General features: G+C 36.3%; 1 protein-coding gene across 1 annotated transcript in view; it reads left to right on the top strand.

Moving 5' to 3' along the window:
- Nucleotides 1–16,578, top strand: part of rbms2a (RNA binding motif, single stranded interacting protein 2a) — a 61,976-nt gene continuing 45,398 nt past the window's right edge. Inside the window, exon 1 of the mRNA XM_073825773.1 lies at nucleotides 1–301. Within this exon, the coding sequence (XP_073681874.1) occupies nucleotides 104–301 (198 nt within the window). The 5' untranslated portion in view covers nucleotides 1–103. The remainder of the gene's footprint in view (nucleotides 302–16,578) is intronic.

The following is a 16,578-nucleotide window of genomic DNA, read 5'->3' as shown; positions in this document are numbered from 1 at the left end:
TGTTAAACATTAATATCATATACATAAAATCAAATGGAATAACAGTAAACAGTATTCTACTGGAGATTTACTTATAAGCCTATCCATATTGGTTTTCATATGCATGTATTGTTTCTTACTTGAGTTTGTACATTTAAATTGTTCAATTAGAGAGAGAGAAAAAAAGATCCCGCCTGAACTTCCTCTGACTGACGTCAGCCCCGCCGCTCCGGACACCGCGCTGAGAAAAATGCTGCTCTCCGTACCGCCGAGGACGGGAATCAACCCCTACAACGGATACAACAGCAGAAACAGCAAAAAGGTAACGCAGATGGGTTTTTCTTTGTATTTGACTGCTGCTTTCTAAAACCAGCGGCTTTCTATGCACAAATGTGAGCTGCAGTGTCCTTGACAAATCAACTCCAGCTTTCTGTGGGATCATTGTCTGTAGAGCTGGATACAGCGCGTTTAAAAGAAGGGTCAGAATCGGGTTGGTTTTGCTGGGAATGGCGGCTTTCATAAGTTTCTGGTAATAATAGCTTCGTCGTGTGGCTGTAAATATTAAAGTCGTTCGCACGCACTCACATTCATACACGCATAGATTTACTACCGAAGTTTCAGCGTCCCCGCGGAAGAGAATAACTTTGGTAGTAAATTATGGAAAATTCACTTTCAATCATTTTAAATATGAAGATATAGATATTATTGATGAACTATTCGAAACGTGACCAGAATCGGAAAGTGATCGACGTATTCTGTATCGTATCAAAAGAGGGATGCGGATGCTTTGATGTTTCATTTGCTTTGCAGTCGGAACGATTGCACGAAAGTTTTCAGCGGTGGGAAAATACAACGCCCCACCCCTTGAAAAACCCACCGTGACGCTTTGACTGTACCGTTGTGGAGTAATAACATGGAAAAAAGTTTCAGTTCAGCGAACTTATCAGACTGTGTGGGCAATGTTTACGCCTCTAGTGACCGTCCATGTTTGTTAAAGGACCAAAGGCGAACAACGCGACGCGACAAAACTACAACGCTATCAGCGAAACAGCCATATTATATAAGAACGTTTACATTTCTTATAAACGAAGTACTTACAGTGTTGCCAGCTTAGTTGTTGATAAGCGTTCCTGTCGCGACGCGTAGTAGCTGTTGATGGGGTTAAACAGTTACATAATTCAGGATGTGAATGTTCCATTGTTTCCCAGAACTTATTTTTTGGGGGGTAGGCTTATCAAATGCGACACTGTAGATATAATGTCAGACACATTTAAAAGATAATGATAATCGATGCTAATCTTCATATATTTCCTATAGCTATCAGTTGTTAGTTTATTTTTTTGTTTATTGGCGGTTATATTATGCACGCCTGCTTATTTTATTTGCATTTTTTTGTTGGTGGATAGAAATTATGGTGTAATGTATAGGTAACCTATAATTGGTTGTTTAAGTTTGACGTTTAATTTATATTCAGTTAAGTAATAACTAAGGTATAATAAGCTAATGTATATATGTTGTCTCTCTGTTTCACATTAAATAATCCTAGAAAGACAGCAAGAGATGTATATAGCATTTGATAGATGCTTTAATTTAAATATGTAGCATTCAGACTATATTTTATCGGTCCAAGTGTTGAACCCATGACTTTGGTGTTGCTAATGCTCTTCTTCAACCAGTGGAACCCGAAGAAACTACAGGCGTTTTAAGAGCACAAGCAACCCGTGTTGGTTAGAATTCTGAAGACTGCTGATGAGAGTTGTGCAAGAGTCAAGTGTCTGGAATGTTTACTGTCAAAAGCTTTTGACATCACTGCTAATAGATACACGGCTTGTGACGCAGTAGTGTTTCACAGTCACGCCTACAGTCAGAGAGAACAACGTCACAGATGAATTATAGAAACTGATTGTAATCTGAGGCTGTCACTTTAATTTCTTTACACTGATAAACTCCCACATTCCCTTATGTCATTGAATATATACACATTTAAGAAAGTGTTTATTTATTTGCAAAATACAGTGAATTTGTCATACAGATTTCTTTGTTTGGATTTAATTGAATGCTGTGATCTTTTTACTATTAAGTTAGAGAAGATTGTTGTCTAAATAAATAAATTAAGTCAACTTTCTTAGTAAATACTGGAATTTGCATGCATGTTATTTATGCTTGCATGACTTTTTTGGTGACATAAGCAACAGCAACCATTGGGGACATGATGTGGGCATGTTCATTGACACAACAAAGTTGAGAAATGTTTAACTTCATGCAAATGATCAGCGACCTTTGGGAGCAACTACCAGTATGAGCATAGCTGGTAGAGTGTATGTGATCATCTCCTGCCAGATACTGTACACTCTTTATTAAAAATAAAGGTGTTTCAAAAGGTTCTTCAAGCGATGCCATAGAAGAACCATTTTTGGCTCCACAAAGAACCATTCAGTCAACAGTTCTTCAAAGAACTATTTCTTGCTTACCTTTTTATAATCTGAAGAACCTTAGTTGCCACAAAGAACCTTTTGTGAAACAAAAAGGTTCTTCAGATGTTGAAGGTTCTTTATGGAACCATTTAGACAAAAAAGTTATTCTATGGCATCGCAAAGCACCCTTATTTTTAAGAGTGTAGTGAAGTGTCAGCAAGGAGAAGCTGATCCCATCAACCACAGTTTTTCAAATGATATTAAGCCTTTTATTTTAAGTCAAGGCTACTCACTGCAAACAAATTGACATCCGTTTGTCTTATAAAATGGCATGGCAGTTTTTTTGCTTGTCCACCTTCTATAGCAGCTCATCAATCTTTGTCCTCTCCAGCCTGAATTAGTGGAAGCAGATCACAGACCACATGCCCTGCACCAGCCGCTGGTATTCGCCATGCTGGCTGCCAGCCTGAATGGTCCTGTCTACCCAAACAGACCAGTAGTGTTACTCGCACCACAGCTAGAGGATGTGTTGTTTCTCATTTATCTTTTATATTATACATTGTATGCATTGATTGTATGTGTTAATGGTTGAATGCTAAAATCCTTAATGTTTTATGAACCATTGAATGTAGAGTGTGATTCCAAACGTTCAGGTTCATGTGTGTGAGTGGTTTTATGCTGCTCTACATGAACCCTTTTCACATTTTCAGTTTTGGAATGTACAAGTAAACTAGCATGGAAAATGGAGTTACAAATAGAGACCAAAGCCAATATAAATTTTGCATTCTCGCTTGCTCCAACACCAAAAAATACAACAAGACAGAAAAATACAATAAGACACATTAGGGCTGAAAATCCAGACCTAATATGTGACCCTAGACCACAAACCAGTCATAAGAGTTTTTTTTTTTTTTTTAAAGTGGACATTTATACATAATCTAAAAGCTAAATAAATAAGCTTTGTATTAATTATGCTTCTGTAGTTTGTTAGAATATTTGGCCGAGATACAACTATTTGAAAATCTGGAATCTGAGGGTGCAAAAAAAATCTAACTACAAAGAAAAATCACCTTTAAAGTTGTCCAAATTAAGTTCTTAGCAATGCATATTACTAATCAAAAATTAAGTTTTGATATATTTACGGTAGGAAATGTACAAAATATTTTCATGGAAGATTATCTTTATTTAATTTCCTAATGATTTTTTGCCATTGAAGAAAAATATACCCGTTCTACTTAAGACTGGTTTTGTGGTCCAGATTTACATATGTTTTAGTGGTCCCACTGATATCTGAAAGGCCCTTCAATAAAGTGAATATTAATTTGAAAATGTATCTCTCGTCTAAATATATTTATGTTTTGCCAAAAACACAAGCTTTAAGCAAAAAGCTTTTAAAATTGTAAACATAAGTCCAATGTGAGATTATATTTGTATAAGAGTACGTTTATTAAATTTGTTCCATTTAAAAAAATCATGTTTTAATGGTTTCAAATTGTATTAAATATTTTTAAATAAATTGTATATGAATCACAGTGTGGAGTGTTCAGCATTTTCAGCATCCATTTAACAAAAAACTGTTTTTCTAAACTATTAGAATTACAGGCAGAGATTTTTTTTATTATTTATTTCATTTGGCTTTAAGTAGCTTTAATGATGTTTTAATTTATTATGATTACTGTCATTTTTTTAATATTTTACTACTTTCTTCGTCAGAATCACTTTGTCAGAAAATGTCTTGCACTTGCTACAGATACTCATTAATGAAGTACACAATATTCCTGTTAAATGCTGTTAAAATTCTACAATTTTAATAACTCCTTAATAACCTGACAGACATTTCCTGTATTAGTTATTTCGATATTTTGACCCTGTGCTTGATTGTATGAAAATACACATTGCAGACAAACATTTCTATATTCACATACATATCGCTGGTAGGCAGCAATATAACAAACATATCTTAAACATTATTTTATGATGTTGTTTTTTCATGTTTTCTCAACATAGCTATGTTCCTCAGAAGAGAGCGTTTCACAACACTATGGCCGCAGTGAACTGTTATGTTAGTGGTGAGAATGTTACTCCCATGACTAGCTGAAAAACATTTGGCCGTAGCCTGGAGTTCAGGCACAGGTTAAGTGCACATGTGGAGAATTCCAGACATATCTCCTACCATCGCTCTTTTCTGTCTTTCTGACCTGATCTCTCGTTCCTGTACCTGTGCCATAAGAGTAAACAAAGGAGAGAACACAAAATAAACACAAGCCGAGGGACCAGAAAAGGCTCTTTGTAAGTGGGAGGCGATTATAGAACCAGATGGCACAGGGTTTTGAATTACCACATTGCCTTTAAAATGACGTTACTCAAAACTACATTTCCCAGAAATCCTAATTCTGCTGGCTGTCTTGCTGTGCTGATGAACTCTTGAACGGAGGCAGCGTGGGTTTGTTTTCCAAGCTTTTACAAAAAGTTGTGAAGGAATAAGAAATGTTGTTGCTGTAAATTGAATCACTGCTTTCTAAGCAACAGCTTGTAATAGTTTAGTCATACTTTTGTGTCTACACTATTCACTGCCTGTGAATACATTGTGGGAAGAGAGCGTTTTTTGTTAAAATGTTAAATATTTTCCTGTCTATACTTTTCAAATGTGAACACTATAACAAATGTAGAAACTAAATGCGTACTGTAGTCTTTCAAACACTTACTTATCTTGTGTTCTTGAGTTTGATTATTAAATGCTCTGTGCTACTTTTTATAATAGATATTAAAATGTAAAGCCAAAGGCTACCTGAATAGTGGTAAAACCGTCACGTAATGAAATCCAGGCTAAATTCATTGGGATTTTTAATCTTACAGCCTCATTAACATTATCTTTTTTTTAAACAACAATGCACTTTTCAGGTTTGTGCTAGAAATCTTACTGAAATTTGTCAGTAATAAATGTTAAATGTGGTGATTAGTACAATTATTTGGTACAAGAGTTTTGTAACAACTAAAATGTCAGAAATGTCTTTGTTGGATATATGAAACAAACCATGGCTTTACCAGATCAGATAACAGAAACTTTGACACAGAGATAATGCAGTTTGTGCCTGTAAATTTATGCCGCTTTAATCATATTTAATGTAAAGCTGGGTGATTGTGCTGGTGATATGATGAGACACACACCCATTCTGAACTTGTCATAAGATAAGATAAGATAACCTCAGTCTCACTGAAGTCCACAGGATATCATTAAAATCTAATTTCAAATTTAGCTTACTTTTTCTAATTGCACAATAACTGATGCTGCCTCATTACTGTTCATTTCTTTATTTGGACATCTGTGAACGTTGATGCTTAATGCAGCTCACTGAAATTACAATTTAGCATCATTATTGTTGCTTTGTATCAGCTTTCATGCCAAATTAAGCCTATGTTTTAATTAGATTTTTTGTTGTTGTAAGTTTAGTCTATTTTTGTATACACTGTAGAACATTAGACCGTGAAATGTTATAATACTAGGTGCTTACTTTAGTTGAGGTGCTTACTAAGTGGAAGTGGATGCTTGCTAATTGCATGATAATTTAGGTTACAATGCCTCATACAAGTCTAAACTGGACATCTTTCAGACAGACTGGTCAAATGAAAAGTTCATTTTATTCATTCAAACAACTGACTGCTGTCGTAGGTTAATGTGTTGATTTTGTATCTTGAGTCAGGTCGGTGTTTAGCTGAGTTATATTCTGATGCCTGAATTGGCAGGGACAGTTTGTTCAGTGCTCAACCCAGACCTGGCACCATCATAGGTATATGATAAATGTTAAATCTGTGCCATTTTCATGAAATAAATCTTTTAATATTACTAGAGCTTTTTTCTCTAGTAAGTGTCTCAAAAAAAAAAAAAAAAAGATTACTTTAAAATAACACAAACGTTTGTTTCGGCTTTCTCTATTATTAACCGGTGACAGCTATATAATTCACTCACTAAGGGTTTTATTTGAATTTTTTTAAAATTTATTTGGTAAATTTGCAATATTCATTATGAAATAGTTTAAAACAGCTGTCCGTGCCGCTAGCCTTGTGATTAGCGTGCTGACATATAGCGCAACTGCGCTTGTGGTGACCTGAGTTCAATTGCCTTTTTGTGCACTGTAAATTCTAACAAGTTCAGTTTACTAAAAAAAAAAAAAAAATTAAAAACCTTTGCCTTATTTTTTCAAAGCAAACTTAGTTCATTTAATAATCAGTTTAAAGTAAGAAAAAAGCAAACTCTTCCCAAGTAAATTAAGTAATAAATATCAAGTAAATTTATTGTCAATTCTAATTAACATACTCTAGAATATTTACTAATCTTACTTGGGATTAGGGGTGGGCGATATCTCGATATTTAAAATATATCAAGATATTTTTTTAAACTTGATATGAATTTTGACATATCGTATATCGATTTAATGTTTATATTTAATTTTCGCCACTTTGCTAGTTTGCCTTCTCTGTACTGTGCTCGCCCCCGCCTCCTTGCTTTTGTTCCGCCTGTCGTCTCATTCAACATGGCGGCGCCCGCAACCAGCCCGGAGGCTACAGAACTCGTCGCAAAAAAAGGACAACTGGCTCCATTATATGGAGATACTTTGGTTTTAAGGCGTCCGACGAACAACAGACATATGTCTACTGTCGTGAATATATGTATACCAGTGTCTCCCCTACCATTATCTTAGGGGGCGCCACCCAACCCCCCCCCCCCCCCCCCCCCAACGGCACCCCCGCCCCCCTTGAACGTCAAGTTCATTTTATTTTCGATATAGCGCCAGATCACAATAGAAGTCATTTAAGGTTATCTTTCCTAGAACAGGGATATACATTGTTCTTTTATTAAACAAACTAAGGTGTTTATATATTCCTATTTAAATAATTTACATAAAACAAGATTCACCACTTAATTGTAGAAAAAAATACTACAATTATTATTTAAACGTTTTAAACTGAATATAATTTGTCTTCCATGTATTGATTTTAACAGTAAACCTCTGTTTGTTTGCCAAAAATTAAAAGGGTTTATTTATATATTAAAAGAAAATTCGCAGAAGCACTTTGTTCTGAACTGCCTACCTCTGAGTTTCAATAAAAAAGACTTTGGTATTTGGCATATTTGTTTTTGCAGTAGTTTTGGGGGGGTTATTTATCCTGTAAAGATATCGAGATATATATCGTATATCGAGATATAGCAAAATACATCGAGATATATTTTTGGCTCCATATCGCCCAGCCCTACTTGGGATTTAATACTTAAGTTTACTTTATTCATTCTGTGTGTTCCAACAGTGTTATTTTGTGTTCTGCAAGCATCTGAAATGCTGTTATTCTCAACATGGATTTAATTTGCCATTTTAAGCTACCGGGACTTAAAAAACTTAAAGAATATCACATTAATAAATCTAAGTTTTTAAGTTCTTGTAATTGTAATCATGAATAACGATGTGGGGTGAAAACTAACAATTTAAAAATATTTACTTAACCCTGAACATTTTTAACATTCTAGTAGACATTATAGTCTACCAACAAAGCACAATTTAACTTAAAATTAAGCCATTTTTAAGACCCCCTTCTTGAATCAGGCATGTGTGTTTTTTAATGTACAAATAAATGCAGCCTTGCTGAGCAATGGAGAATATTATAATAAATGTATTAATAAAGCTGTTGTAATGATTGTAATCATTATTTTTGTCTTACTTTTTTTTATTAGATTTTACAGAACAACAGTAAAATTACAATGCTAACATTTATGAATGTTGACTTTTATTTTGTCGGAAACCCACAAGAAGAGCTCAGTGCTACTTTTTATATTTTTGCTGACAGCAGCAGATTTATGAATGATTCTCATTACGCTGTTTCAGTACAGATTTCCCTCACGCTTTGGACTTTGAACCCTGGCTAATGAGCTCATGCAGAGCTGTCAGAATACATACAATTTATGCGTGTATTAGACAACATAACGTTCTGTAGTTTATTTACTAATGGTTTAAGGCCATCATACAGTAACCAGCAACAACCACCCCTTTTTCAACATGCAATGCGGTTCTAAACAGTCTCTCGCTGTTGGTGCTTGTAATGATTTTTGATTCTTTTTCTGACAGTTTTAAATGCTTCCACACTGCCGACATGTTTGCTGCATTAGTGCGCGCATCTATTTGATTGCCTTTTTGCTTATTTGGCAGAACACCGAAAGAGCTTTTTTGCTATTTTCGTCCAAATAATTTCGGTTGCCGAACATTCGGTGCATCTCTAGTCCAAACAGTTGATAAAAACATCCCAATAATCCACAAGTAATCCACACCATCCATTAATGTCTCGTGAATCCAAAAGCTGTGTGCTTGTAAGAAACAAGTCCATCATTAAGACATTTTTAACTTCAAAATGGTTGATTATGGCTAAGTTACGAGTCCTTTATCCATATTGCTTTCCCCAGTGCAAAAGTCGTCTGGTCTGAATCAGAAGAGAAATATGCACCGATCAAACACTGTTTACAAGCCAAACCAGTTCTAAACAAATAGTTGATGGATTTTGGTGTGAGAGGAAAATAAAGGATGGACTGCACTCATTCTGACGGCACCTATCCACAGCAGAGGATCCATTGGTGATCAAGTGATGTAATGCTACATTTCTCCAAATCTTTTCCCAGAAACAAACTCATCTACATCTTGGCCTGAGGTTGAGGACATTTTCAGGCAATTTTAATTTTAGGGTGAACTATTCCTTTAAGACAGATCTTTTAAAAAGTTTAAAAGCTACACTAAGAGAGCATTAGGATAAGAGAGACGCCACTCTGAGCAGAATCAGGTTAATGTAAGACAACATCAGGTTTCCGCCTCTGAACGCTGTTTTACGTTACATAGCAGACGGTATTGAAGACATGAGACAGACAGACAGCGAGAGTGAGACGCTGGGGACGGAGCGAGTCTGGACTGGAATCTGATGTCGCTCTGCAGTTGGCAGGAATGTGGCGTAGCATGTGAGAATGAGTGTGTGTGTGTGTGTGTGTGTTTGAGGGTGATATAAGAGCGTGACAGAGGATGTCCTGCCCTGCTCTGCCTGCTGATGATGGTTTGTCTCTCTTCAACCACAGAGACTTACGCAAACCTGCCTGCAGATTTCTGAAAATGTTGCTTTTTTATAGCAATACAAGTCATTCAAACAAATGGTCTGTAACTGTAACCATTCACAGCAGAGGATCCAGTGATCAAGTGATGTAATGCTACATTTCTCCAAATCTTTTCCCAGAAACAAACTCATCTACATCTTGGCCTGAGGGTGAGGACATTTTCAGCCAGTTTTCATTTTAGGGTGAACATTTCCTTTAAGATAGATCTTTTGAAAAGTTGAAAATGCTTTTTTATAGCAATACAAGTCATTCAAACAAATGGTCTGTAACTGTATTGAAGCGATCAAGTTCAAACAGTTTGAGGGAAGGTTTTTCACAGAAAACATGTTGAAACCAACCAACTGAATGTTCAATTCTTGAGTGTGTTGTGAGTGCATGTAGCTATTTTTACTAGAAGTCACATTAAAACATAGCTGATGTACACAAAATAGACGCAGTAGAGCATCAAAAATAAGCCCAAATTATATTTAATGCTTTGAAATTATAATACATAACCATGACTTTTTTGTCCAGTAGGCTTTTAAATTATACTTTATGCTTTTCAACTGTATACCAACTTTATTAAAAGGTTGTTCACATGTGTAAAAGAAAATAAAACTAAATTGGGTAATTTTCCCAAGATTATACAAACTTACATACATTATGAAAGCGGCATTTACACATTTTATACATCCCAAAACATGTCCAAACATTCTTTACTACATTCTTCCCATTTTAATGTAGAAGTAAAATGAATCAGAAATCTATACTTTATAATACATAAATACATATAACTTTTTATTGCACTGTTACTAGGTCACTAATGTAATAAATATATGAGTATTTTTGAGTGTAACAAAATTAACAATGTAATTATTTAGTTTTGTCACGTGAACTCTTATTTTATTATTAGATTTTATTTATTTATTTATTTATTTATTTATATTTTTAAGTTAAATCATCATCATGCCATAGGTTTAGTCAGCTGTTCTGATGTGTTGTATTTGTTGTTATTGCTGTTTGTTGATGAGGTGTGGAAGCAGGTGTGTTGTTGACTGGCATGTTGTTAATGGAAGAGAAGAAAAGATTTGCTTCTTTTAGGAACATCCCAAAAATTCTTGGAATGTAATTGATTATAGGGGCACAAAGGACACACACATGTAGAGAACAAACAGGCATGAGAAGAAAAGGAGGTGAATTCTCTGAGATGTTTAAAGAACATTGGCCTCGTGGATATCCGGAGTCTTAATTAAGACCAGAGGAGCCAATAAAATGCTCCATGTGAAGCACAAGTTTCTATTTTAGCCCTCATTGTGTACGACTAGACCGTGACACAGGATTTGGAGTTCCTTTCTGAGCCATCAGATCGGAAATGTGTTTCCTCCTCTCACACCTAATGCAGAGTCAACTTCATATTCCTCACCTTGCAACAGCATTTAGAAAGTTTTCATCCTAGTTTTTTTTATTTTTATCTAATGCTATGTATGTTTACATACACTAATTTTTTTTTATCAAATATTAATTAATCCGTTCCAATCAGATTTTGAACATTTTGTTTATATGAACCCTAAATTTTTCAGTCTGATTTACATTTCTTCATGTGTATTCTGAACAAAACTTGTGTGCATGTGCAGTGCTCAGTTGATGGATTCAAAACGAAGGAAAACTTCTAAAAGGAAAACATACACATTATGGCAGTGCAACTGTGTGCTAGGTATTTTTTGAATCCAGTTGAGAAGATTGAGGGTTTTATTTTTCCCTGTTGATTGGAATATTGCAAAGTTTCAATCTGATTCAAATTTAGTTTGGATGGAGCTCATCTGGATCAATGAGGTGTTTACATGAGGGATTTTTTGGGTGCATGTCAGTGTAGCCACATTTGGGGAAAAAAGAAGTAATAATCTTGATTCAGAAACAATTACAAAAAAGAAACACATTGAATTAAATGTGAAATTCCCAAGTAGAAAGACTGAAATTGTATTTTCTTGTAAAACATGCACTAATATTTTAAAAAATGTTTTACAGTGTGCTTATACACACAAGTGGGAGGGTATGAGGATCCCTCATATGTCAGATTGCTATCAGAGAAGCTTGATTATTGTTTTCACATCCGTTTGTTCTGTTTAAACAGTCACTCAGGTGCCATAGCAGCATTTGAGAGCACATAGTGTTTAGAGTCTGATTGTTGGTTATGTGTTTTGTACGTCTTATGTTTCAGTTTTAACATAGAAATAAAATGTTTGTAAGCTTTTACGTTACCATATATGTGCTTCCGAGGCATTTATACTTAATAATAACAATATGATGACGCATTTCTGAGAGTGTTACATTTCTGTTTACGAGGCCCTACAAAGGTCTTAAATTAAGCCTTATGAAACTGCAGAAACCCTGTAATTGAATACGAACTGACTCATATGACTATGGTTTTCCCTGATCTTCAGGCATTAACTGTTGGCAAGGCAAAGCTAAGAGCACTTTGAAGTAGTTCCCTGTGTCTAATTATTGTAGTATTTGCACATTGATCTGTGTTTTTTGGCACCTGTGTTCTCTATGAGTCATTGTGGATGTTGGAGACGTTTTGGTGCAAGTTGGGTACTTTGATGCAAATAATGGATTCAAACTGCTCCAAAATTGCTTAAGTATTCTTCACTTTTGAATATTAGGAGTGTTTTTCTTTGAATGAATCAGCAGACAGAGATCAGCCAGCCCTCTACAAAAGGCTGTATTTTTATTTTATTTTATTTTTTTTTGAGCCAATGCGTGGTTCTCTTAAAACTTTTAAAGCGCAAGCAAGATGGTCTCACAAAAGCAGAAAGACTCATAATTAGCACGACTGAAGTGGGTCCCCGCAGGGCCCCTGAACCCTTGATTTGTGCTGGTGGATCCTTAAACTAGCAGGCCGTGATCTATAACCCCAATGGTGGTGTGCGCTGTCAGAAGTCTGCTGCCGGCTGTAATTGGACGCTTTATCCTTCTCTGAACCCCGTCAAGAGCAAATAAGGCAGCCAGAAAGTTTCCTGGAGTGATAATACAGAGGGAGTGTTATTATGTGTCACATGGTGAAGCTGTGATGAATTCTCAGTTTGCTTAATGTGGTGTTCTTTGTGTTCTTTAATGCAGTCTTCCTGTAAATGTCTTGAGGAAACTTACATTAGTGTTGTTAGTAGTGTGGAATGGAATGGATCATTGAGTTTGTTGTAAATGACACACTATTTCAGACAAAGCAGGAATCAGTGAAACTCAGTGAATCACTTCTTTTTGTGTGTTTATATATATTAGGGTTGCACGGTATACCGGTACTACGGTAGTATCGCGATACTAAAGCTTACAAATACCCCCGGTGCCATTGCATTTTTGAATCGTCCACACAATAGTACCGTGAGATATGTTGTAGATATGTTGAACACTGTTTAAAACGTTCATGCACGCCAGCAGAAACATTACAAGTTGATTGCCAAAATGTCTTTCTGCTGTGCGTTGTGTAGTATAGGCTGTGTATACGCTTTCTGTGCTATTCAGTGTTTCCCGACGCTTCAGTTCAGTTTGAAATGAGCAGCTGCGCGCGCACGTCGTTCTTCACGCTGCAGTTTCAGAAGAGAGGGTGTGATTCAGACCGTCTAATGTTATTTAAAAAATAGCAGCTCAAGAATCACTTATTAAACATCAAAATATTTTACTAGAAAGAATTTTCGTATTTTTATTCATTTGCCCACTTTTAGAACAAGTGTAATAATTCGTTTCTGGAAGCATCTTTGCGATCACGAAGAATGTTTTTTTTAACATTATAAATGAATATGTTTTAATATACAACCTGCTTACTTTGAAATTTTAAGATATGGCAGCAAAAATGCTTCAGCAATATGACACGAGCAAGATGTTTTTGTTTCGTTTCTGTGTTCGAATCTGAATTGGCGTTGGTTTGGGGCGAATCACTGATTCACTAAGCCATTCATAAAAATGAGTCATTTGATTCACTCCTGAATGATTCAGCCGTTTTGAAAGAATCGTTTGAACGACTCAGTGATTCAATTATGAACATTGCTGCCACCTGCTGGCGGTTTTAAGTTTCCCGTCATGTTCCATTCTTTTCCAACATATTTCTATATTCAGAGTTTTGTACTTAAAATATTAATCTTATAACATTATTTATGCAATTATAAGTACAGTCTAAATGTATAAACACCACATCTAAATGTCACTCCATAAAGCTTCTGTGTAGTGCTCAGATGAGTTTTGTTTACATGATTTCATGGATAACAATAGCCAGTCATTCATTCACATTAATGAAGTATTCAGAGAAAAATCTTGCCTGTTTTCATGTACATCTTTTTATTTATGAATTTTTTATTCATTTTGTAGAATTGAATTCTAAATTAACAGGATACTGCATGGTATCGTGATACTACTTGGTATCGTGATACTTCAGCTGGTATAGTATCGTAAGTCATTTGTATGGTATCGTGACAACCCTAATATATATATATTAAGTTTTTATAATAGCAATTTGAATATACTCCAGAATGTTATGAAGAGTGATCAGATGAATTGCATAGTCCTTCTTTGCCATGAAAATTAACTTCCCGACAAAAATTTTTCCACTGCATTTCATTGCTGTCATTAAAGGACCTGCTGAGATCATTTCAGTAATCGTCTTGTTAACTCAGGTGAGAATGTTGACGAGCACAAGGCTGGAGATCATTATGTCAGGCTAATTGGGTTAGAATGGCAGACTTGACATGTTAAAAGGAGGGTGATGCTTGAAATCATTGTTCTTCCATTGTTAACCATGGTGACCTGCAAAGAAACGCGTTCATCATTGCGTTGCATAAAAATGGCTTCACAGGCAAGGATATTGTGGCTACTAAGATTGCACCTACAGTAAATCAACAATTTATAGGATCATCAAGAACTTCAAGGAAAGAGGTTCAGTTCTTGTTAAGAAGGCTTCAGGGCGTCCCAGAAAGTCCAGTAAGCGCCAGGATCCTAAAGAGGATTCAGCTGCGGGATCGGAGTGCCACCAGTGCAGAGCTTGCTCAGGAATGGCAGCAGGCAGGTGTGAGCGCATCTGCACGCACAGTGAGGCCAAGACTTTTGGAAGATGGCCTGGTGTCAAGAAGGGCAGCAAAGAAGCCACTTCTCTCCAAAAAAAACATCAGGGACAGATTGATCTTCTGCAAAAAGTATGGCGAATGGACTGCTGAGGACTGAGGCAAAGTCATATTCTCCGATGAAGTCTCTTTCCGATTGTTTGGGGCATCTGGAAAAAGGCTTGTCTGGAGAAGAAAAGGTGAGCGCTACCATCAGTCCTGTGTCATGCCAACAGTAAAGCATCCTGAGACCATTCATGTGTGGGGTTGCTTCTCATCCAAGGGAGTGGGCTCACTCACAATTTTACCCAAAAACACAGCCATGAATAAAGAATGGTACCAAAACACCCTCCAACAGAAACTTCTTCCAACAATCCAACAATAGTTTGGTGAAGAACAATGCATTTTCCAGCACGATGGAGCACCGTGCCATAAGGCAAAAGTGATAACTAAGTGGCTCTGGGACCAAAATGTTGAAAATCCATGGCCTGGAAACTCCCCAGATCTTAATCCCATTGAGAACTTGTGGTCAATCCTCAAGAGGCGGGTGGACAAACAAAAACCCACAAGAATGGGTTGCTATCAGTCAGGACTTGGCCCAGAAGTTGATTGAGAGCATGCCCAGTCGAATTGCAGAGGTCCTGAAAAAGAAGGGCCAACACTGCAAATACTGACTCTTTGCATAAATGTCATGTAATTGTCGATAAAAGCCTTTGAAACGTATGAAGTGCTTAATTATATTTCAGTACATCACAGAAACAACTGAAACAAAGAATTAAAAGCAGTTTAGCAGCAAACTTTGTGAAAACTAATATTTGTGTAACAAGTAATGTAACGAGTAATGTTTGGCAGCATTCCAGACTGGACCAACCTGTCTCATATGTAGGGCCCTCTGATTTCCGTGATGCGGAAAACGTGGACGGAATAAAAACGGAATTTACAGTTTAACGCGGAATGTTACGGAATTTGTCAAAGTTTGGATTAATTAATCAAAAGTAGGTCATTACACGAATCAAATCGTGATATGGACTAATATTTGTAAATATTAAGCCGCAAAACAACTATTTAAATAAGAATTGTGCGTGTCTCTGTTTCAGTGAAAAGAGGCGCGGTTTTGTTTGCTGCTTGTACTGAAGCACGCGTGACACTTTTGGTAATATTACAGGGCTCCAGGCTATGACTAGTTTTTCTGCCAGTGCGATTAATTTTTGAGAGCGGTTGCACTGGTGCGACCACCGCATTGTTCAGCTTATAAGCGCAGAATTCTCTGTTATAAACAGCGCTGATGTACATCAGAAAACCAGAAGTAGTAATGCTAATTATAAAAATACTGTCAAACCATAAAATATGGTTATGCACACCATAAAATAGTTTGATCAATCAATTCATATAGGGCTAGTAGTATCTACAGCTGTATATACAGATACGCACCCAGGTATTGGATCAGTACTCAGTATCGTCCGATACCCCGAGCCCAGGTATCAGAATCGGTATTGGGAAGGGAAAACGGGTATCGAACCTCTCTAGTCGCAGTATCAGATGCCTTGTGAGTGAGAACTGTCTTGAGACTGAATGTAAGTGGAGTAGAATGACTGCAGTTTCCCCTTATACCCCTTTAGGTTTTGAGCTGGAGAAATCCCTCAGAGAGTTGAATAGACTACAGATCTGAGAGGAGAGAGTGACGTATTGCCCTTCTTTTCATTTTTTCCTCATTCCCTTATGTGAAAGGAACCCTTCATCATGTTCTTCTAAAAACTTAAAATTCCACTTTGAATTTTTATTTATCGCCACATTCAAATTACCTGTTAATAGTTCTTTTGCATGTAGTAAATTATTTTTGACATCGCATTTCGGGAGCATTAACATGCTTGCAATGTGGTAGTACTGGAGTGACAGAACACAGACACTCAAGCTTCTCGCTCCAGGCAAAATTGTGCAATTCCTGGTTTACTCACATACTCTGGTTTAAAGCTATCAC

The sequence above is a fragment of the Garra rufa genome, chromosome 20, assembly GCF_049309525.1.
Source record: "Garra rufa chromosome 20, GarRuf1.0, whole genome shotgun sequence".
Lineage (NCBI taxonomy): Eukaryota > Metazoa > Chordata > Actinopteri > Cypriniformes > Cyprinidae > Garra > Garra rufa.
Note: the sequence above shows the minus strand (reverse complement) of the source record. Positions and strands in the feature narration are given on the sequence as shown.